Source organism: Polypterus senegalus, chromosome 2 (assembly GCF_016835505.1).
Source record: "Polypterus senegalus isolate Bchr_013 chromosome 2, ASM1683550v1, whole genome shotgun sequence".
Lineage (NCBI taxonomy): Eukaryota > Metazoa > Chordata > Cladistia > Polypteriformes > Polypteridae > Polypterus > Polypterus senegalus.
Window position 1 is genome coordinate 300,394,214 of NC_053155.1, and position 23,896 is coordinate 300,418,109.

Consider the following 23,896-nt stretch of genomic DNA (forward strand, 5'->3'; position numbering starts at 1 on the left):
CAAGTGCAGGTATTTTTTAAAGTGTATAAAAAATGCTTCACTTTGGAACATAATTTAATAATATATACTGTACCATGATTGTGAAGAAATATATCTTTTAAGATGTTTATTGAAGAATACATACAAACTAGGTAGCTGTAAGATTATACCAAAAAATAAAAATACAGTATAAATAAACAAATGTTCCATTACACTAAAATATTAGCATGGCCAGAGTTTTACTTTAATATAAATTGGCAAAGATTTCAGTTTGCATCTCTTACCGTCTCTTTACTCCAGTAAAATCACTGTTTTTTTCCTTCTCATGTATATAACCATGACCGTCATCATCAAAATGAATCTGATTTGCAGGTCTGGCAGCAAACCGGGCATTATTAGCTTGCTTACCTATCTTCATGTCCGCAATGATATCTCTAAACATAGAGAAGCAAAAATGATTATATACAAAATACAGCATCGTATATTATACTTGAAACTGTCTCTTTATTAATTATTAAACCTGTAAATGGGTAAAAACAGGTGCAAAAAGGTTTATCCCCAATTTAAGCACAGTAAATTGTTAAAGACATAGTTGCTATTTTTCATATATAGACAAATAGATCAGAAAAGTTTCTAAAAAAATATATATATATTCTCTTTACACTGAAAAAAGAAAAACAATCCCAAAATAGTTAATGCTAGGTAGTATAAAGGAATCCAACAAGCTTAACTTGCATTTATCACACAATACTAAATAACACAAGACTAATCTCATACTTAAGGGAACATCATTTTTAACACATTAATAAATAATACTTTGGTACAGGGGTTCTCAAAGTCAGTCCTGGGGGCCCACTGTGGCTGCAGGTTTTTGTTTCAAACAGAAACATAATCAGTGACAACAACAGATAACACACTGATCTCATTTAATTAGATGGTATTTTTTTCTTCTCTTATTCTACATTCAGAGAAGCACAGCAGCCTGATTTTTACATGTATAAGACATTTAGAAATATTCCTATTTTTGCTATAAATTGAAATGCTTAACTCTCTTTTGTTGATTTCATTCTGTTTTTCCCTTTCTCTGTGCAGTTTGCTCCCTACATTGTATCTTAATAATGACAATTAAAAACAAGCAGATCAGACATCCAGGCCAACAACACTGAATCGTGAAAGGCTGCAACTACTTTAGCGTCAGACCCATTAATTAGTAAATAATAGATTAAACAAACAATTAGAACACCTGGAAAAGCAGAATGAAAATCAAGATAACAATAATGTTAAAAAGAAAAAAAAAATACATTATTCTCATATGACTGCTTAGTACATTTTAATATTATTATTTTTTTTTTTTAAACCAAACTTTGATTTCTAATTTCTATATTGTTCCCAAAACACAGACTATGGGAAATTAGCCTATAGCCACAGTTTGTCCCCAGGACAGAGTTTGAGAACCCCTACTTTAGAACATATATACATAATAATCTCTGATCAAGGAAATGTATTCCTTTTCCCACATATTGAAACTTTCTCATGTGTATTATGGAAAAGATACAACATTTTGTATGCATTTATTGCTTTCTATTGTATTTATTGCACTGTATGCATCATATTGTGTTCATAAAGTGAAACAGATTGTTTTGGATGGGGAAAGATGAGAGCTGGGAAGCTACATTCAGAAAAGAGGCACATCTTTGTAAGACCTCTGTGCTTAACTGGATTGTTGTTTGTCCAAATACAAAGGGAACAGATGTTTGGCAATTGATTCTAATAAGCGTTCTTAGAGTTCTAGGAAAAGATCAACAATTGGGCTTTAAATGGACATTTAGCAGGCATAAATACATTGCCTCAAGCAAATGTGACAAAAAAAAAAAAAATAGATTAGTCCTATTACTGTAAATGCTGTTGTGTAACTACCTAGAAAAAAGTGAGCAGACCCTTAAAGATTTAAATAAATAGAATTTGAACTTTAGTGACTGTAGAATTCAATGTGGCAATTCACAGTGGCACCAGAGTAATTTGAGAAAATGTTTCTGTATCTTGCAGGTCTGACATAGCATGTGAGTTTTGAGAAAGATCAAGTTCCAAGTTTATTTCTAATATGTACATATTACACAGCTATATACAACAAAGGGCGCATGTTCCCTGCAAAGGTGTTTTTTTAGAATTGCAGTTTCAAAGTATGGGCTATCTTTAGTATATATCCTTCCAGAAAACAAAATGAAGATATTAAATGTTATTCATCAGTAAAAACCCAGAAAAAAATGAAAGAAAATCACAATTCATAACACATTCTTACACAATGTTCGCAGTTTCTTGTTTTGCTTGTATTCCATTGCCAGATTCATGCTTCCGCAACTGCTGTAACAGTTCTGACTCTACTTTGTTTTTGTCAGGCATGGACTTAGCGACTGCAGAGACAGCAGAAATTAACTCTGGGCTTACAACAGTTCTGTTTTCAAAAGAGAAAAGAAATAATCATTTTTAATATACAATACCTAACATAATTAAGGTCAAGAAAATAAATGTATATATATACTGCTCAAAAAAATTAAAGGAACACTTTTTAATCAGAGTATAGCATCAAGTCAATGAAACTTCTGGGATATTGATTTGGTCAGTTTAGTAGCAAAGGGGTTTGTTAATCAGTTTCAGCTGCTGTGGTGTTAATGAAATTAACAACAGTTGCACTAGAGTTTCAACAATGAGATGACCCCCAAAACAGGAATGGTTTAACAGGTGGAAGCCACTGACATTTTTCCCTCCTCATCTTTTCTGACTGTTTTTTTCACTAGTTTTGCATTTCGCTATGGTCAGTGTAACTACTATTAGCATGAGGCGAAACCTGGACCCTACAGAGGTTGCACAGGAAATCCAACTTCTCCAGGGTGGCACATCAATGTGTGTCATTGCCAGAAGGTTTGCAGTGTCTCCCAGCACTGTCTCAAGGGCATGGAGGAGATTCCAGGAGACAGGCAGTTAGTCTAGGAGAGCTGGACAGGACCATAGAAGGTCCTTAACCCATCAGTAGGACTGGTATCTGCTCCTTTGGACAAGGACAAACAGGATGAGCATTTCCAGAGCTCTACAAAATGACCTCCAGCAGGCCACTGCTGTGAATGTCTCTGACCAAACAATCAGAAACAGACTTCTTGAGGGTGGTCTGAGGGCCCAACGTCCTCTAATGGGCCCTGTGCTCACAACCCAGCGCAGTGGAGCTCGATCGGCATTTACCATAGAATACCAGAATTGTCAGGTCCACCAATGGCACCCTGTGTTTTTCACAGATGAGAGCAGGTTCACCCTGAGCACATGTGACAGACGTTGAAGGGTCTGCAGAAGCCATGGAGAATGTTATGCTGTCTGTAACATCATTCGGCATGACCAGTTTGGTGGTGGGTCAGTGATGGTCTGGGGAGGCATATCCATGGAGGGACGCACAGACTTCTACAAGCTAGACAAAGACACCTTGACTGCCATTAGGTATCAGGATGAAATCCTTGGACCCATTGTCAGACCCTACGCTGGTGCAGTAGGTCCTGGTTTCCTCCTAATGCACGACAATGCCCGGCCTCATGTGGCAAGAGTATGCAGGCAGTACCTGGAGGATGAAGGAATTGAAACAATTGAATGGCCTTCACGATCCCCTGACTTAAACCCAATAGAACATCTGTGGGACATTATGTTTCGGTCCATTAGGCGCCGCCAGGTTGCTCCTCAGACTGTACAACAGCTCAGGGATGCCCTCATACAGATCTGGGAGGAAATGCCACAAGACACCATCCGTCGTCTCATTAGGAGCATGCCCCGACGTTGTCAAGCATGCATACAAGCTCGTGGGGGCCACACAAGATACTGAAAAGCATTTTGAGTAGCAGAAATTAAGTTTTTGAAAAAATGGACTAGCCTGCCACATCTTCATTTCACTTTGATTTTAGGGTGTCTACACAATTGAGCCCTCTGTGAGCAGAAAACTTTTATTTCCATTAAAAGACTTGGCATCCTTTTGTTCCTAAGACATTGCCCTGTCGTTATTTGTATAGATATCCAACTTCATATTGAAGTTCATATCATATATATATATATATATAAACAAAAAACAGCTTTCTTTTATCAGACAATAACAAAATATACTATATTCTATATAAGCAAATTTCAAAATGAATTGAAATTCATGGTCTTTTCAGTAGGATTACAAAAATGAATGAGCACAGAAATACACACACAAAGTTGGCATGACCACCAGTTACCAAAAACCATAAAAGTCAGCTATTGTGTATTATTACTCAGTACTCATTATTTGCTGACTATATAGTTACAATAAGGTAAGACTTGTTAAGAGTGACTGTAAATCTGAAACAACTTTACAGAATTTTACAGAGCACCCTATGATGCTCCCCTTGTGAAAGTCAACACACACATATATACATGTTTGCTTATGTGTACATCTCAATTACTGGACAATTTGTGTTTGTATTGAATGCAAATGATTTCTGTTCAGTGACATACAAGAAACAAACTTACATATCCATCCATTATCCAACCTGCTATATCCTAACTACAGGGTCATGGAGGTCCGCTGGAGCCAATACAGCCAACACAGGGCGCAAGGCAGGAAACAAACCCGAGGTTTGCCAGCCCACCACAGGGCACACACACACCCCAAGCACACACTAGGGACCACTTAGAATCACCAATGCACCTAACCTTCATGTATTTGGACTGTGGGAGGAAACCAGAGCACCCGGAAGGAATCCACGCAGACACGGGGAGAACATGCAAAATCCATACAGGGAGGGCCCGGGAAGTGAACACAGGTCTCCTAACTGCGAGGCAGTAACGCTACCACTGCGACACCGTGCCGCTCCAAACTTACATATTCAAAATAAAAATCAAGACCATAAGGTGCTTCATTTAAGCACAATTTAGATTCAGATATTGCTTGCAATAGAAGGAAGCAACCAAAGGAAATGCAGGTGTCAAACCAAACTTAAAAGTAAAACTCCTAGGCATCCACAGCAGAATTTTCGCTACAACAGACTCTCATTATGCCTCTACTTGGTGATCCAATAGATTTTAGAGTACAGTCATATGAAATAGTTTGGGAACCCCTCTTAATTCTTTGGATTTTTGTTTATCGTTGGATGAGCTTTCAAAGTAGCAACTTCCTTTTAATAAATTACATGCCTTATGGAAACAGTAGGATTTCAGTAGTGACATTAAGTTTATTGAATTAACAGAAAATATGCAGTATGCATCATAACAAAATTAGACAGGTGCATAAATTTGGACTCCCCAACAGAGATATGACATCAGTACTTTTGCAAATATAACAGCCTCTAGACGCCTCCTATAGCCTTTGATGAGTGTCTGGATTCTGGATGGAGGTATTTTTGACTATTCTTCCATACAAAATCTCTCCAGTTCAGTTCAATTTAATGGCTGCCAAGCATGGACAGCCTGCTTCAAATCATCCCATAGATTTAGATATTCAAGTCAAGGGACTGTGATGGCCATTCCAGAACATTGTACTTCTCCCTCTGCACGAATGCCTTTGCAGATTTCAAACTGTGTTTTGGGTCATTGTCTTGTTGGAATATCCAACCCCTGCGTAACTTCAACTTTGTGATTGATGCTTGAACATTATGCTGAAGAATTTGTTGATATTGGGTTGAAATCATCCGACCCTCAACTTTAACAAGGGCCCCAGTCCCTGAACTAGCCACACGGCCCCACAGCATGATGGAACCTCCACCAAATTTGACAGTAGGTAGCAGGTGTTTTTCTTGGAATGTGGTCTTCTTCTGCCATGCAAAGCGCTTTTTGCTATGACTAAATAACTCAATTTTTGTCTCATAAATCCAAAGCACTTTGTTCCAAAATGAATCTGGCTTGTCTAAATGAGCATTTGCATAAAATAAGTGACTCTGTTTGTGGCCTGAGTGCAGAAAGGGCTTCTTTCTCATCACCCTGCCATACAGATGTTCTTTGTGCAAATTGCACTGAATTGTAGAACAATGTACAGATACACCATCTGCAGCAAGATGTTCTTGCAGGTCTTTGGAGGTGATCTGTGGGTTGTCTATAACCATTCTCACAATCCTGCGCATATGCTGCTCCTGTATTTTTCTTGGCCTGCCAGACCTGCTGGGTTTAACAGCAACTGTGCCTGTGGCCTTCCATTTCCTGATTTCATTCCTTACAATTGAAACTGACAGTTTAAACCTCTGAGATCGCTTTTTGTAGTCTTCCCCTAAACCATGAGACTCAACAATCTTTGTTTTCAAATCTTTTGAGAGTTGCTTTGAGGATCCCATGCTGTCACTCTTCAGATGAGAGTCAAAGGGAAGGAAGCACAACTTGCAATTGACCACCTTAAATACCTTTTGCCACTCATGATTGGACACACCTGTCTATGAAGTTCAGGGCTTAACGAGCTAATCCAATCAATTTGGTGTTGCAAGTAATCAATATTGAGCAGTTACATGCATTCATTTCAGCAAAATTACAAGGGAACCCAAATTTTTGTACAACGTTTTTCAAATTTGATTTAATTTCAGACAACTAAATACTGCTTCACTAAAAATCTTTGTTCGGAAAACACCCCAGTACTCCGATGTTCCTAGGAAATGAGACATACCACTGTTATCTTTTTTGTTGAAAGGAGAGTCGATTATTACACAGGCTAAGAGGGGTTCCCTTAATTTTTTCATATGACTGTAAGATGTTATAGATAGGCAGTAGGACAAAAGTGATATCTTACATTACATCATCATTCACAGCAAGCATTATTCATTATAGTATTATACACAATGAACACAAGAACAACAAAAAAGCATCAAACTGCATTATCTGGCAGAACAAAAATCTTGGCAAAGCAAGAAAAGCCAATGTACAGTGCATCAGGAAAGTATTCACAGCGCATCACTTTTTCCACATTTTGTTATGTTACAGCCTTTTTCCAAAATGGATTAAATTCATTTTTTTCCTCAGAATTCTACACACAACACCCCATAATGACAACACGAAAAAAGTTTACTTGAGGTTTTTGCAAATTTATTAAAAATAAAATAACTGAGAAATCACATGTACATAAGTATTCACAGCCTCAAGTCTTTTTGAATATGATGCCACAAGCTTGGCACACCTATCCTTGGCCAGTTTTGCCCATTCCTCTTTGCAGCACCTCTCAAGCTCCATCAGGTTGGATGGGAAGCGTCGGTTCACAGCCATTTTAAGATCTCTCCAGAGATGTTCAATCGGATTCAAGTCTGGGCCACACAAGGACATTCAGAGAGTTGTCCTGAAGCCACTCCTTTGATATCTTGGCTGTGTGCTTAGGGTCGTTGTCCTGCTGAAAGATGAACTGTCGTCCCAGTCTGAGATCAAGAGCGCTCTGGAGCAGGTTTTCATCCAGGATGTCTCTGTACATTGCTGCAGTCATCTTTCCCTTTATCCTGACTAGTCTCCCAGTTCCTGCCGCTGAAAAACAACCCCACAGCATGATGCTGCCACCACCATGCTTCACTGCAGGGATGGTATTGGCCTGGTGATGAGCAGTGCCTGGTTTCCTCCAAATGTGACGCCTGGCATTCACACCAAAGAGTTCAATCTTTGTCTCATCAGACCAGAGAATTTTGTTTCTCAGGGTCTGGGAGTCCTTCAGGTGCCTTTTGGCAAACTCCAGGCGGGCTGCCATGTGCCTTTTACTAAGGAGTGGCTTCCTTCTGGCCACTCTACCATACAGGCCTGATTGGTGGATTGCTACAAAGATGGTTGTCCTATTGGAAGGTTCTCCTCTCTCAACAAGAGGACCTCTGAAGCTCTGACAGAGTAACCATCGGGTTCTTGGTCACCTCCCTGACTAAGGCCCTTCTCCCCCGATTGCTCAGTTTAGATGGCCGGCCAGCTCTAGGAAGAGTCCTGGTGGTTTCGAACTTCTTCCACTTACGGATGATGGAGGCCACTGTGTTTATTGGGACCTTCAAAGCAGCAGAAATATTTCTGTAACCTTCCCCAGATTTGTGCCTCAAGACAATCCTGTCTCGGAGGTCTACAGAAAATTCCTTTGACTTCATGCTTGGTTTGTGCTCTGACATGAACTGTCAATTGTGGGACTTTATATAGACAGGTGTGTGCCTTTCAAAATCTTGTCCAAGCAACTGAATTTACCACATGTGGACTCCAATTAAGCTGTAGAAACATCTCAAGGATGAAAAGGGGAAACAGGATGCACCGGAGCTCAATTTTGAGCTTCATGGCAAAGGCTGTGAATACTTATGTACATGTGCTTTCTCAGTGTTTTTATTTTTAATAAATTTGTGAAAACCTCAAGTAAACTTTTTTCATGTTGTCATTATGGAGTCTTGTGTGTAGAATTCTGAGGAAAAAAATGAATTTAATCCATTTTGGAATAAGGCTGTAACATAACAAAATGTGGAAAAAGTGATGCGCTGTGAATACTTTCCTGATGCATTGTATTACTGGAGTAACTTTCAAATGTGGGGGCTGTAAAGTTACACATAGTACAATTTAATAAAATTTACCAATTAAGCAAGCATAATATTTAAGAGAGTTTTAGCTTTTAACAATGTATTAACAGATCAATGGAGAGGAAGGAATATTTCAAAGTCCAACCATAGAGCAGGGAACATTTCATCTTTTTTCACTTACTTACAGACCTGCAGGTAACCATCCTGTTGTGTTAGCATATATTCCCCAACCACCCAAAAAAAGTCATGTACAAACAGTATTGCTTCAGCATACATTATCCTCAGTGAGTGGACAATGTTCTGCCAAGAGAACTACAGCTGAAAGAGAATACTTGGGAAGCTCTCCTGCAGGCAGTGAGCAGACTATAGCTGCTTTATTCAAACAAGCAAAATCAAAAAAACAAAACCAGGGTAAAACATTCCAACTGCTCAACAACAAACCACAACCCAACCCTTAAGTTTAACCAAAGGAAGGATACAATTCTATATAAACATTAAAAGTTAAAAACACAAAAAAGCATTCTGCTACTACTCAACTAAACTCTAATTCACCTCTCATATAAATGCCACATTTTGTTTCTAACAATAATTTAATAAAACAAAATAGAAGGTTTCTGCACATACATATATATTCTGCACCATGCCTGGACTGAAAACACTTCAAAGAATATTTTCAAAGGCCAACAGAATACTTTCAAAACATCAGCCATTTTTAGTATATCTATTGAGCCTAATCTTCATCTTTCAGCTGCTTTCATTAGGGGATGCTAGAGCAGATCATCTTTTACCATATCTTCTTGTCCTCCGCATCTTGTTCTGTTACACCCATTACCTGCATGTCCTCTCTTACCACATCCATAAACCTTCTCTTTGGCCTTCATCTTTTTCTGTTACCTAGGAGCTCTGTCTTTAATATCCTTCTCCCAATATACTCAGCATCTCTCCTCTGCATATGTCCGAACCAATGCAATCTCACCTCTCCAACCGTCCAACTTGAGCTGACCTTCTAATGTCCTCATTTCTAATTTTATCCATCCTCGTCACACCCAATGCAAATCTTAGCATCTTTAACTCTGCCACCTGCAGCTCTGTCTCCTGCTTTCTGGTCAGTGCCACCATCTCCAACTACATATAACAAAGCTGGTCTCACTACCGTCATGTAGACCTTCCCTTTCACACTTGCTGGTACCCGTCTGTCACAAATCACTCCTGACACTCTTCTCCACCCATTCCATCTTGCCTGTACTTTTTCACCTCTCTTTCACAATCCCCATTACTCTGTACTGTTGATCCCAAGTATTTAATCTCATCCACCTTCGCCAACTCTACTTCTTGCATCCTCACCATTCCACGGACTTCCCTCTCATTCACACACATGTATTCTGCCTTGTTCCTACTGATCTTCATTCCTCTCCTCTCCAGAGTATATCTTCATTCAAAGTTGACAGGGCTAATACAGGGCAAGAATATAAAATGAAATTCTGGGTATCTAGTTGGATGAAAAATGTACTAGTTCATTCTGTGAAACACAGCAAATACACATCTAGATGAACAAATGTTTTATTTAAGAGATGGCATTCATTTTTGCAGGACTTACAATTAATTGGAATTGAATTGGATCAACATCTTTAAAGTTAAAGTAAAATGAGCACCTGTATGGTGGGTGGTGCTAACATTTTAACGTCTTGTGATGATTCCCATTTTATTTGTGCTAAATCATTTTTCATAAGCTATATTCCAATTCTGTACATTTTACCTGGTTAGATTTCAAACTGGAGTTATTTGTATTTTGGTTTTGGCTACTAAACACGGAGGACCTTCTGTGGAGGTCTGATTCAGGGATGTATGTAATTACATTTTGACTAATCAAGGTTAGTTTTACACATATTTAAGTGTTTGAGTCAAATTATCTAAAATTTAATTTCTGATACCAAAGGGTAACTTTAACCAGTAAAAACAGAGTTATAAATAGGACTGCATAATAAAATCATATCAATTTATATTTTAAACTGCTCAATAACGACAGTCATGTGGTGAGTCAATTTCAATAGTTTTGATATGCTAAAGGTTTTCATCTTACTCCTGTCTACTTTAAGTACAATTCCAATGTAGTCCTACCCAGTCCCACCCATGGTATGAAAATTAAGTCAGATGCTGCAAAATATTAAGTTGGGTTCAATTCAACATGCGAGGTTCCTGCAGAATTTTTTTCTCTGTGCTGTATCAACATCATGCACCAGAAGGCGTGATCTTACTCTGTGCAGCAGGATCAACGCACATGTACTGTGCATGGCATGCATGGGGGCCACTGTGAAAAGGAGAGTGGCTAACTGCTCAATGCTCAGGAACTTCGTCGTCGGATCTTACTAGAAAAGGCGATGGAAAAAGAAAAGGAGGATGCAACATCGACATCATAAACCGTAAGGTGCATACTAATTCTGCGTGAGCAGGAAGACTCAATAAAACTAAATAAAATAAATAAATAAATAAATAAAGTGACGGTAAGATACGAAGGAGGCAAATTCACCAGCGTTTGTGTGTCAGCTTTTATCACTCCAGATCAGAGAATGTCCAGTTCCATTGCCTCAAAACACCACTCACATCTACAGTTATTCCCAGTTTCAAATAAAAACGAACAGTGTCAGATCCCTGGGTGGATGGGCGGTAGTATGTATCGTGATTGTGAGTGAGAGAATAAAAGTGGAAAAAAAAAAGGTAACTTTTACAAGTACAGTACTATAAATGTAAACGGTCCGTTACAGACACAAACCAAATGTGTGTATTGTATAATATTAACAATAAGAGCAGCTCACTACTGAAAACGGCAAATATAGGAGGCAGTGGGGATCGAACCGGTGGCCTCTTCACTACAAGTCAGCAAATCTTACCGCTACACTACAGAAGCTGTTGCATCGTGTTTGAACCTTTTGTGAAAGTTTTTATTTGATCTTTGGACTTCAGGCTTCACACATTCTGTAGTTTATGCCTACATTTTGTAACATTTATTACTAAAATATGAAAGAGTTTCTGCTTTAACAATGTGTTTACACAGATTACTGTAGAAACAGAACACACATGAAATGCATGTGTTCCAAATAATGATCTATTATTTCCACTCTAAAACTCCAGCAGTTCATTCCCAGATAATCAAACAAGGCATGAGCTGGGAGAAGTTTGTGCACGTTCTAATTCAGTGGGGGGATGGAATAGCAGGCTGTTTGCTGCTGGTCTTAATCGGCACATTTACAGGACAAAAGACGCTGACGGAGAGGTGCAAACGGATTTAAGGTGGGTCGGATTTATGAGTTTTCTCGTAAGCTCTGGTAATTCTAGTGTTATCCAAATCAGTGCCCTGGTAGTAGGTGGAGCAGATCATTTGAATGAGCAGATTCTTGAACATCTGACTCTTGGCAAATTTTAACTAAATAACTGACTTTTCTAATGCATCATATAAATTGAAATATTATAAAAAATAAAAATACACATTTGCAACCACAAGTTTTGTTTTTTGATTTTCTGATATAATATCCCAAAGCAATGTTTGATTCTGTGTCTATGACACCTAAAAAGATTTTACTGACTATCAGCATTGTTTTGTTATTAACACTAGAATTACCAAAGCCTACAAAAAAACTTGTAAATCCGTCCCACCTTAAATCCCTTCGCACTTCTCTGTCAGCGTCTTTTGTCTTCTAAATGTGTCGATAAGCAGCAAGCAGCCTGCTATCACATCCCCCCACCGTCGCACAAAGTTTTCTCAGCTCAAGTCCGTTTACCTGTGTGTCAGTTGCTTAGAGTTGTATAGACTAGACTAAACACTATATCTTTTTTTGGAACACATGAATTTCATGTGTGTTCTGTGTCTACAACAATCTATGTAAACACATTGTTAAAAAAGAAATGTTTTTCATGTTTTAGTAATAATTAACAAAATGTAGACATGAAGTGTATAATGTGTGAAACCTGAAGTCCAAATATCAAATAAACACTTTCACAAAAAAGTGCAAGTAAAACAAAACCAAGTGTCTTTTATTCAAGAGTATTACTGCAGAAAAAGAACCTGTGTTAGAATGCGACATTGACACGTCTTTAACACAACTGCTTTGGGTGGTGTAATGGTAAGAACTGCTGACTGGTAATCAAAGGGTCACGAGTTCAATCCTGCACAAGTCCGTTTTGAGAAGTGAACTGCTCTTAGTCTTACTATTTTGGAATAAAAACATACATTTGAGTCTGTAACAGCTGGTGTACATGTATGGTACTTTTTATGGTTTTTATTCAGTTTTATTCTCCCAGTTACATTCCCACTCCCCCGATCTGACACTGCTGTTTTCACGTAAAGACGCGCTATGGCAGAGGTGAACTCAGATAATGAAGAGGATTCTACATCAGAGAAAGAATGCACATCACACTTTTGCCGTCACTGTACTTTGTATATAAAAGCCAGATCGAATGTTATTTACCTTGATTTATTTAATTAGTGTCTACAGCGTAAAGTCACAAGTAGACTGCAGAGCTTCCTGTGTTTGGTCGACACGGGCATGCTCAAAAAGTACATGTGTAATGCCACAAAAAGTGTATGCTGACACTTTAGTACGCAAGCAATGGTGCAAGAATGCACCAGACTTCTTTTTTGGGCACATACACTGTCCAGATCTAAACACTAGAGTGGAGAGTCGCCCACGTACTAAAGAGTCTATAGCTGCAGGTGGAAGCTGCCATCATTGTACTTTGCATATAAGAGCTAGATTGAATGTTATTTATCTTGATTTATTTACTTATCTTCCTACAGCATAAAGTCACAAGTAGACTGCAAAGCATCCCGTGTACATATACAAAGTACAGCGATGGCAAAAGGGCAAAAAGGCATTCTTTCTCTAATGTAGAACAGTTTGAAATTGAGTTTCTTATATTTTTTAGCTTGCTTAGTTGACGGCATAGAGAGAATAAAAATATCCTTAAGGATCTGTTTTAACATCCAGGAAATCTACAGTTAGGATTAATTAATTGACACCATGTAAACTAATGGGTACTAATGAAGAAAACTACCACCACCAGGTTATCATTATATTACATAAAAACAGAATGGGTATTCATGACTACCACCTAGAATTATGTGAAGTTAAACCATGAATGTAAAAATGTCATGTTTAATTCAATTCAATGAGAAAAGGAAAAAAAGAGGCTGTTTTAAAACTTCCTATAGTTTTTGTAAGGGTAGCTTGGTGATGTACTAATTAAAACTGCTGCTTCAAATATCCTGCTCCTTTCTGTGTCTGTATTGGTTTTTCTTATGGTGCTCAGGTTTTTCCCCAAAACTGCCAAAAACGTGTGTTAGAAGAATTGGTAATTCTAACTTGGCCCCATATTAAGTGTGGGTGTGTGCACCCAGTGATGAACTTGCACCCTCTAGTATGAGGACACCCAACCTCCATAGAATTGACCAAATTTTACAATGTTATTTTACAGCTGCAGTGACTTGTGTGGAGTCTGCATCAGTGACAGACAAATCAGTAGTCTAGACAATCAGGAATACCGAACAACCAAACTACAAACTTGCAAAGCCTAGTGGATCTTTGGTCCATGTAATATTTTCCTAATCAAAAACAATTTGGTAAAAAAAAAGACCCAATTCTTCATATACACAACTTTGGTGTTGCATATAAAGACAGCTACTTATAGCCAGACTGTTGTAACCACCTTTTAAAGCCTGGTTTATACTTGACCCAGCCATGCTAGTTGCGAGGGCAGCAGAGCAAAAATTACTTCAGATGTGGCAATAGGTCATTGTCATTTTTTCTAACTGTGCAGTGATGCAAGCGCAATGCCACGTACCCCAAAATGGTGAATTTCAAGGAGAGGCTGGTTACATGGCTGCCAGAATGATGAATGAAGGGCTGAATATGTCATAACAGGTCATCAACGTGCAAAGAAGTAAAAATATCTGAAGTGCAACTCTTTATTATGTTGGTCACCCAGTTACGAGAATATTATACTCACTCTCGCTTTTGGTTAATGGGTCTCCACACACACAGACACACCAGTTAGCAATTTGGTGAAATTGTGCAGCACGTCTATATGGCAAGCGACAGAAGAAATAGCATTAGCTGTAAAGCAAATGGAGCAGTGAGGGCAAGAATGGCAAAGGTTAATCGCAACCTCTCATTTTGTACTACAATATACTGTAAGTAATAATTAAAGCATACTTTGGTATGGATTAAAAAAAAGGAGGAGAAGAGAGGATAAAGCAAACTGTTTCACTACTGCAACAATACCAGCTATAAGTAATAGGAATCTAATTACAAGCAGCATTCTGACACAAATAAAAAAAAAGAATTTTTCAAATACTGGAAGAACTTTTTTAGCGCCCTGTGCTGGCTGGGATTGGCTCCAGTGGACCCCCGTGAACTCTGTGTTAGAATATAGCGGGTTGGACAATGACTGACTGACTTTTTCAGCAGATTAATTATGGAAAATATTCCACAAAGTAGGGATGACTGCAGTTAGGGGACAACATCATAACCAAGTCTACGAATGTACCGTGCTGTATGCAGAGAGCATCCAAAAACACATACAAAAGCAGTCCACTGTTTTCAGAAAAAAGTTACTTTAGGATTGAAAAGGTCAGAAGGCGCAGTAACATTAGACTGTCTACTAGTCAGTCTGGACTATCTAACAAATGCCGATGATGTGTGGAGTTATTTCATGAAGGGTTGGAAAAATGTATACTAATGCAGCAGGAACTAACTGACAAGGCTTACTTCAGCTAAGAAAATGACCTAATATATTTAGCAGTTTGTTGATCATATTTGATGGCTTGAATGTTCCAACAATGCTACTGTAAGTCTTTCAAGTGTTCAGCCTTAGGAAATGGACATTAACTGTTGGACATCAGAAGGCTATACTCCATTACAAACAGATATTGCCTTATGCAGCTAAAGGAGGAGTATGACAGGAATCTTAAAAAAATAAACAAATAAATAAGATACTTACCATTAGCTGATGTGTGTTTTGGGCAACTAACAGGTTTTCTGAAGGTTGTGAACATGCTCCCTACTAGTATCCCAAAAACTGCAGAGGGCGAGCATGCTGTATCAGGCCTAATCTTAACCTTTAAAGAACCTAAGCACCCTCTTAATGGTCCAAGCAGGACAATTTTTTAAATGCAACCATATACACAGATTACTGGTGGTGGTCAACTAATGGACATATTATACCTCAGAATAACCCAGAAAGTCAAATGGATGATAATTATTGACAGAGAAACTAATTGGTGGGACCTGAATTAGGTTAGGTCTGAAAATAACATTTGGGAATGTTAGCTGTATTTCAGTTCATTTTTGAAAAAAATAGTTGTGTATTGTTTTAAAAAAAAATTTTAAAAAAATCACACATTAGCATGACATAATACTTTAAAATCATCTATTTGCGAAAATGTTCCCTATCAAGATGCCGATTGCATTTATGTTGTGGTAGAAGAGCGTGATGTAGTTGTGTACAACAAACCTTTACAAGTAAATGTTGCTGTAAGAAGATGCAGGTAACTCTCCACTCCATGTATAAAGCTGGGCTACCCGGAGTAGCAGGTTTGCAAAGGTGGAAGCCCAGCAGACTACCATATGCATTTACAATTTGTCCACCCCCACCGACAGGTTTCCACCTATTTACCTCGGTTCACGAACGTCTTCGTACATGTACAAATCGGTTTACGACCAAAACGTTTGCCTTGGTTCAAGACTACACACTTGGTATACGAACAAGCCAGTTTCCCTTTCGGTTTGTACATGTTCTGTCTCTCCCTGTGCATTTCCTGTGCAGCGAGTGAACGAGCAAGACAGAGGGAGCACGACACACACACACAGGTGCGCGAGACAGAGGCACACACAGGCACTCCAGGCTCTCGAAAGAGAGACACACACACAGGTGCGTGAGAGAGACACACGCACACACGACAGAGAGAGCGAACAAGCGAGAGAGGGAGGGCTGGGCACATAAGATAGAAAAGGCTTGTTTTTATTTTCAGTTTTGTTTACAGCGATCGGTTCATAGCGTGCATTGTGGCAATGTTACTTTTCTTGGTGGTTTATTAAATTACTGATTTTTCAAATGTTCATTTTTTTTCCCTGTGCTTAAAACTCAAAAAAAAAAAAAAGGGTTTTTAGCACTATAGAGCAAACTATTGCAGTGTTAATTTTCTCTGTTGTTCAAGGTTTTCTCAGTGTTATTCAATGTTTTTACATTTAGTTTACTATTACGCTGTGCATTCTATGGTGTATTTAACTATATTTGTGCTTAAAAACTAAAAAAATATATATTTACATACAATTTGTACGGTCTGGAATGGATTAATTGTATTTACATACAATCCTATGGGGGAAATTGCTTTGGTTCACGACCAGTGCTTTGGAACGAATTATGGTCGTGAACCGAGGTTCCACTGCATTTGGTAGCATTGCTTCTAAAAGGTAGCAGTTAAATGATCACATACTGTGTAAGCCTGTGCTGTAAAAAGCCGGGGGTCCTAAAAACTATTGAAATCGTCAGAGAAAAAACTGTCAGGTAATTGAATTGAAGAACTACCCTGGCCATCTCTCTCCTAGGAGAATTCGTTTTGCCGTTTTCCACTGTATTTTACTATCTTCTGGATATTTAAGTTTCTATCCCAAAGTCCAAAGAAACACATGCAGGTCTGCCCTTGAGCAAGGCCCTTAACCCGCAATTGCCGAGCGCTTTTAGTAGTGAGAAAAGCGCTATATAAATGCAAAGAATTATTATCATTATTACTGCCATTTCTGAACTCCTTTGATCTATATGTACCAGTGTTCAATATACTTGGTGATGCACTGATGTCCCATCACCAACTTGTTTCTACTAGTGATAGCCCCTAACTCCTAACTAGCCTGATCTAGAACTACATTACTACAGAACAATAGATGGAGAGGTGGATGGGCCAATCTCTTCAGCACTGGCCTGTTACTGTTTTAACCAAATGCTGTTATTTAATATGCAAGTGTGTCACTGTTTTATCAAAAATGTACCTTTGCCAAAAATCATCAAGCAATCAGCAGCTCTAAGATCAGAAACAGATGACCACTGACAAAAGGTAGATACAAATTTTGTGGAGTAACAAATGAACGAAAATCAGTCACTTAAGTGCCAAGTCCAATACTGGTGGCAAAAGAGGCATATCAGAAAGACATCTTGTTCCACCTTCTTGCTAGTGAGGTAAGAGAGTACAGAATAATAGGGTGGTAAAGCTGTAGTGGGTTAAGAAACACAAATCCTGGAGGTTTGGAAAAAGTTACCATGTCTAATGAATCCTTCCTCCTTTTGATTCCCACTTATTGAAGGACAAAACCAGAACTCAAAACCAAATAAACAGATGTACAAGACAGTTAACCCAGAGTGACTTCACAAGTACAGTGAGAAGACACTAACAAAGTACATGCAAACAACAACTTGGCGCAGGCATCAAACCTGACACGCTAAATCCATGATTTTAACCACTCTACCATGATGTGACGCTAGAAAAAACATCTTGAATATAATTAAACATTACCAAGTTTGTGTTAATTGCATGTGAACTACACAGAGTAATTTTTAGAATCATTTGTAAGAACTGTGGAGGAAAAAAAATTACAATTTGACTAAAATAAAAAAAACATACAAGGTGGCTAAATCCACCAGTTTATGCAAAATATAATTTAAAATCACATATCTCTTTTTGATTTATTGGCCTTATTTCTAATTTACATGTTTTACATATACAGTACTTAAATGATGGTTCCACAAAACAAGTAATTACTTATGAAAGGTACATACAGAGCAGAATTTAACTGTTTACATCTTGCGTTGTAGGATTTTCCAGACCCATTGATTAGTTTTTATAATGAATGAAGTTGTCTGACAAACAAGTGGAGGTCATTCACTTCATCAGGTCTGTCTGGTTAGCTGATCACCTTAGTGTGCACAGCTCAGTGGTGCGCTGCAAGTTCCTACAGTGCTCTGTGTGAAGAAGTGGTTCCTGTATTTCATCTTGAATACACTTTTCCTCCACTTCTTTAGCATCCTTGAGTATGGGATTCATTGGTCAACTGAAAAGTTTACCAATTAAAATACTTTTATATGTTGTAACAAAGTCTTTACCATGTGAACAAGATATTTACAATTTTTGACTACACACATACAGTATAGCAGGCACCAGAAATTTTATGTAGACAGAATAAACATGCTTTGGTAACAGAAAGTACTTTCATGTACATACAGGAGAACTACTGCATTAAATGGAGTTGGTACCTTCTTACAAGTTGAAATGAAGATAAAATTGAAAATGATTTACAGTATGTCTAAACACTGTTGATTGAAAAGTACATTTTTTTCATGTTTCAAGCACAACAGTTTACTTACTTGGGATCCTTATTTTCTGAGGCGGCTTCCTGGAACATACTGGTTGCACTCTCTAAGCTTTCAACCGAGATTCTTTTTTGGTCTTTGCTTATTTGCCCTTTAAGAGATTGCAGCTTTCTTTTAGATGTCACTTCCACTTTCATTGATCCCAGAAGGTCCAGTAACTTTTCTTTTCCTGACTCCTGTGGCTTGGCTTTGGGGTCGCCGTTCTCCTCGTTATCTTTGGATGGAGTATGTTTCTTTGCCTGCATTATAGCTGTGCTTGCACTGAAAGTACGATGACAGTGCACAGAAGCTCTAAAACATAAATGCATAAAAAAATAAAGTTAACGTTTCAGTTGGCAATGGTTTTTAGTAATATACTACCAGTGCATAAATAATAAAACAGGAAATTTAGACAGCTTGTCATTTTATATTCAACTAACATTTTCACATTAGTGTTGTGTGGTCCCTATGGCTCTAAACCTTACTCAAAACATCAACATTTTCTTTCGCCATATGAATGGCACTTTCTAATCTTTATATGAAATCAACTCTTAGCCAGTATATAACTTTGTTCTAAACTGTCAATGAAGTAGGTATAAAAGCAACAGCTGACACCCACCCTACCTAACTGTTTTATGATGTTAAACGGTTCTGTCAAGTTTTAATCTTAGTCTGTTTAAGACTACACAATTTAACTCTACTTCTTTATTTCTTCCTTACAGTAATACCCTGTAATACTATCATTACTCTTTTAGCTCCTTTCTGGTTCCCCCTTACTAGCACTTTTGTGTCCTTCTGGTGATATACACTGCTGTTAGCAATTTTAGCCTACATAAGTGGTTTGTACTCTCACTCAATGTGCGTGTGTTTGTGCGTCTTGGTCCTTCCAACTCGATGCTTGTTACGGTATTATTCTTTATTTGGCTGGTAAATAGTAACAATTACATGCAACTGTGGCAGACGACCGGGGATCTTGTCCCACCGGGACGCCTGGAAGAAGGACGTACCAGGAGAGGGGCACTATCTTTCCCTGGGCGCAAAGAGCAACCTCCCTGGGTGGTATCGGGGCCACAAATGTGGAACACTGGAGCTCATGCCTTTTGGGCTCTGTGGCTACTGCCAGGGGGTGCGGAACGACTTAACAAGCCCGTCTGGGCTGTGATGCAGCCATACCCAGAAGTGCAGTCTAATTAGGCTAATTACCACCTGAAGCAGATCTGGGTGGGCTATAAAAGGTGCCTGCAGCCACCACTCAAGGAGCCAGAGTCGGGTGGAAGAGGACGTAGCTTACAAGGAGGAGTGGAGGCAGCGGCTGAACGGTAGAGAAAAGGACTGGGTTTATGCACGATATTCTGTGTGGTATATTGTGGCAGTCAGATGGGGGCTTATGTCCGGTTGGGACACCTGGAAGGACCGGGAGAGGGATTATACCTCCCCTGGGCCACGAGAGGTCAGCCACCCAGGTCTATATGAGGGCCACGGGAACCGAGCATGGAAGCTCAACTCTGTTGGGGCCCGTGGCCACCCAATGTCAATGTCAATTTATTTATATTGCACATTTAAAACAACATAGGAATGCTGTGGCCAAAATGCTTTACAATAATAGAATAAAAGAAAACATACAAATAACATGAATAGAAATAAAATATAAGAACATAAATAAAATAAATAATAAATAGAAGTAAAGTTACATAATCACAATGGGGAAACCATCAGTATTACTGAAGGTCACGGAATGCAAGTGAATAGAAATGAGTCTTTAATCTCGTTTTGAACAGTTCAATTGTAGACAACTCCTTTATGTGATGAGGTAAAGAGTTCCACAGCTGTAAACGCTCTGCCCCGCTTAGTTTTACACTTAGTACGAGGGACAACAAGAGACAGCTGACCAGAAGATCTAAGCACTCTAGATGGCTGGTGTAAAGCACACAATTCAGATAAATAGGCAGGAGCAATCCCATGTAAAGATTTAAAAACTAGCAATAAGATTTTAAAATCAATTCGAAAACTGACAGGGAGCCAGTGTAAAGAAGCGAATACTGGAGAAACACAGTCAGACTTTCTTGCCCCAACCAGGAAGCGGGCGGCAGCATTCTGGACCAACTGTAAACTGCGTATCAGGGATTTGCTAATCCCAGAATACAGCGAGTTGCAGTAATCAAGGCGCGAGAAGATAAAAGCATGAGTAGCTTTCTCAAGATCCCTAGAAGATAAAGACTTGATCTTACCTAATAGACAAAGCTGGAAAAAGCAACTCCTGACTACAGAATTAACCTGTTTCTCAAAAGAGAGGTTACTGTCAAAGATAACACCAAGACTGCAGACTTGAGGTTTGCAAAAGATAGAGAAAGAGCCGAAAAGTCCAAGACCAATTTGGGCTTTAGCTGATGGACCTACTATAAGCACCTCCGATTTATTTTGATTCAGATCAAGAAACGTATTAGATATCCAGGATCTTAGTTCAGAAAGACAGTTGTGCAGTTGATTTATTGCAGAGTTGCAGACAGGAATATAAACCTGTGTATCATCAGCATAGCAGTGTAAAGAAAAGTTAAATTTCCTAAAAATCGCTCCAATAGGGTGAAGGTATATAGAGAATAAAATAGGACCCAAAATGGATCCCTGAGGAACAGAACATTTAAGAGGAGCAACAGACGAAAAAGAAGAATTTAAAGTCACTGAAAAGTGTCTACCAGTTAAATATGACCTGAACCAGTTAAGAGCAGCCCCTTTAAACCCAACAAGATGTTCAAGCTGCATCAGCAATATCTCATGGTCAATAGTGTCAAAGGCAGTGGTCAGGTCAAGGAGGACAAGGACTGCAGCGCCACCTGAGTCAGTAATAATAGAGATGTCACTGAATACTTTAAGGAGGGCCGTCTCAACACCATGATAACGCCTAAAACCAGATTGGTGGATCTCAAATAAATTATTGGAGTTAAGGTGATCAACCAATTGATTATAAATAATACTTTCTAAAATATTAGCCAGAAATGGCAGTTGGGAAATCGGGCGAAAATTGGCTAAAACTCCAGGATCTAATACTGCCTTTTTTAGACAGGGACGCACCGTAGCATGTTTAAAAAAATGAGGGCACAGATCCCTCACTAATAAAATCACCACAAGGGGGTGCCCGGAGGATTAAGGAGCCCTGGATGTCAGCACGTCTGCCACACAAGTATGAGGATGCAGGGAGTTGGTGAAGGTGGATGAGTTTAAATACTTGGGATCAACAGTATAGAATAATGGAGATTGTGGAAGAGAGGTGAGGAAGAGGATGCAGGCAGAGTGGAATGGTTGGAGTGTCAGGAGTGATTTGTGACAGATGGATACCAGCAAGTGTGAAAGGGAAGGTCCACAGGATGGTAGTGAGACCACCTATGTTATATGGGTTGGAGAAAGTGGCACTGACCAGAAAGCAGGTGACAGAGCTGGAGGTGGCAGAGTCAAATATGTTAGATATGTATTGGGTATGATGAGGATGGACAGGATTAGAAATGAGGACATTAGAGGGTTGGCACAGGTTGGATGGATGGGAGACAAAGTCAGAGAGGCGAGATTGCATTGGTTTGGACATGAGCAGAGGAGTGATGCGGAGTATATCGGGAGAAGGTTGCTAAGAATGGAGCTGCCAGGCAGGAGGAAGGCCTAAGACAAGGTTTACGGATGTGGTGAAAGAAGACATGCAGATGATAGGTGTCACAGAGCAAGATGTAGAGAATGGGAAGATACTGAACAAGATGATCCACTGTGGCAGCTGAAAGACAGATAGACAGATTGTTCCTTTGTAAAAGTGACTCTATGAAATTGAAGGTGCTGTCGACTCGGGCATAAGAGTTAAAAAGACAAGAAAAGAGAAAATAAACTGAATAGTTATAAAAGTACTTTACAAAATATACAAATTGTACTTGTTATATATACAAATTGCACCGGTTGACGTAAGATGGGAGAATGATATGGAGCAGTATTATTTGAGTTCAGGGCCATGATTGCTTTTGGATAAAAGCTGTTTTTAAGGTGGTTTGTCCTGGTTTTCATTGCTCTGTACCTCTTGCCCGATGGCAATAGCTGGAAGAAGCAATGACCGGGATGTGATGAATCCTGTGAAATGTCTATTGCTTTTTTGTGGCATCAGAGGTGTAGGTTTGTTTCAGAGTGGGGAGGGTACAACCAATTGTTCTCTCCGCTGTCCTGACGACCCTGTGGAAGTGCAGCTGCCGTACTACACACACAGTCTGTATGTAAGCACGATGGAACAGTGATAAAAAGGGAAGGAGCAGATTTTTGAGGAGATGGTTCTTTCTGAGGATTCTCTGAAAATACAATCTCTGCTATGCCTTCTTCAGCAGCTCTTTGGTGTTGGAGCTCCAGGTCAGGTCATCCTTCAGCTTAATGCCCAGAAACCAGGACCCTCTCGACACAGGCCCCGTTTATGCTGTGTATCCCAAAAACTCTCCCAAAATTTTTTTGGCTAGGAAATGAAGGAGCAGATAAGAGTAGTAGAGTCTATTTTGGAAATCTGATCATGTTTTAGTGTTTAATGGAATATAAGAGTATCTGCCCTGGGTAGTCACATAAATACATAAAAAAATACTGAATCTGAATGAAATCTCACCATTTGAGGCATACTGATATTAGTATGATTAGTTTTGATTACTTCTTTAAGTTCTTTCTTTAGCCTACTGCATCATCTCATTAAAATCTCGTTCATTGCTACTGAAATCGAACACAGTGGAGCTACAGTCCAGTTAAAGAAGCTGTCATGTTGCTGCAAAGTACTGATAAACTTAACGAGCTGAGAGCTGAACTTGAATTTGTATCTGTTCACTGCCAGCCAATTATGAACACTCAGACTTCTTTTGAGGTTACACCAAAGTGTCTGACTTACTGTCTTGCCTGAAATCGTCCAGATTTCCAATTGCAACCAGCAGCTGTGAAGATGCAAAGCACAACGCTGCTAAACTTGAAGAATATTCTGTGAGAACCAAACAGCCGGCAATAGACCTATTCAGATCTGTGAGAATATTTGATCC

The 23,896-nt window shown here is 39.0% G+C and overlaps 1 protein-coding gene across 1 annotated transcript in view; it reads right to left on the reverse strand.

The window, feature by feature from the left end:
- mrps31 (mitochondrial ribosomal protein S31) overlaps positions 1-23,896 on the reverse strand; it is a 46,874-nt gene that overhangs the window by 21,476 nt on the left and 1,502 nt on the right. Inside the window, exons 2-4 of the mRNA XM_039745835.1 lie at positions 18,879-19,175; positions 2,279-2,431; positions 264-413 (exon numbers count right to left, since the gene is read on the reverse strand). Of these exons, the coding sequence (XP_039601769.1) occupies positions 264-413; positions 2,279-2,431; positions 18,879-19,175 (600 nt within the window). The remainder of the gene's footprint in view (positions 1-263; positions 414-2,278; positions 2,432-18,878; positions 19,176-23,896) is intronic.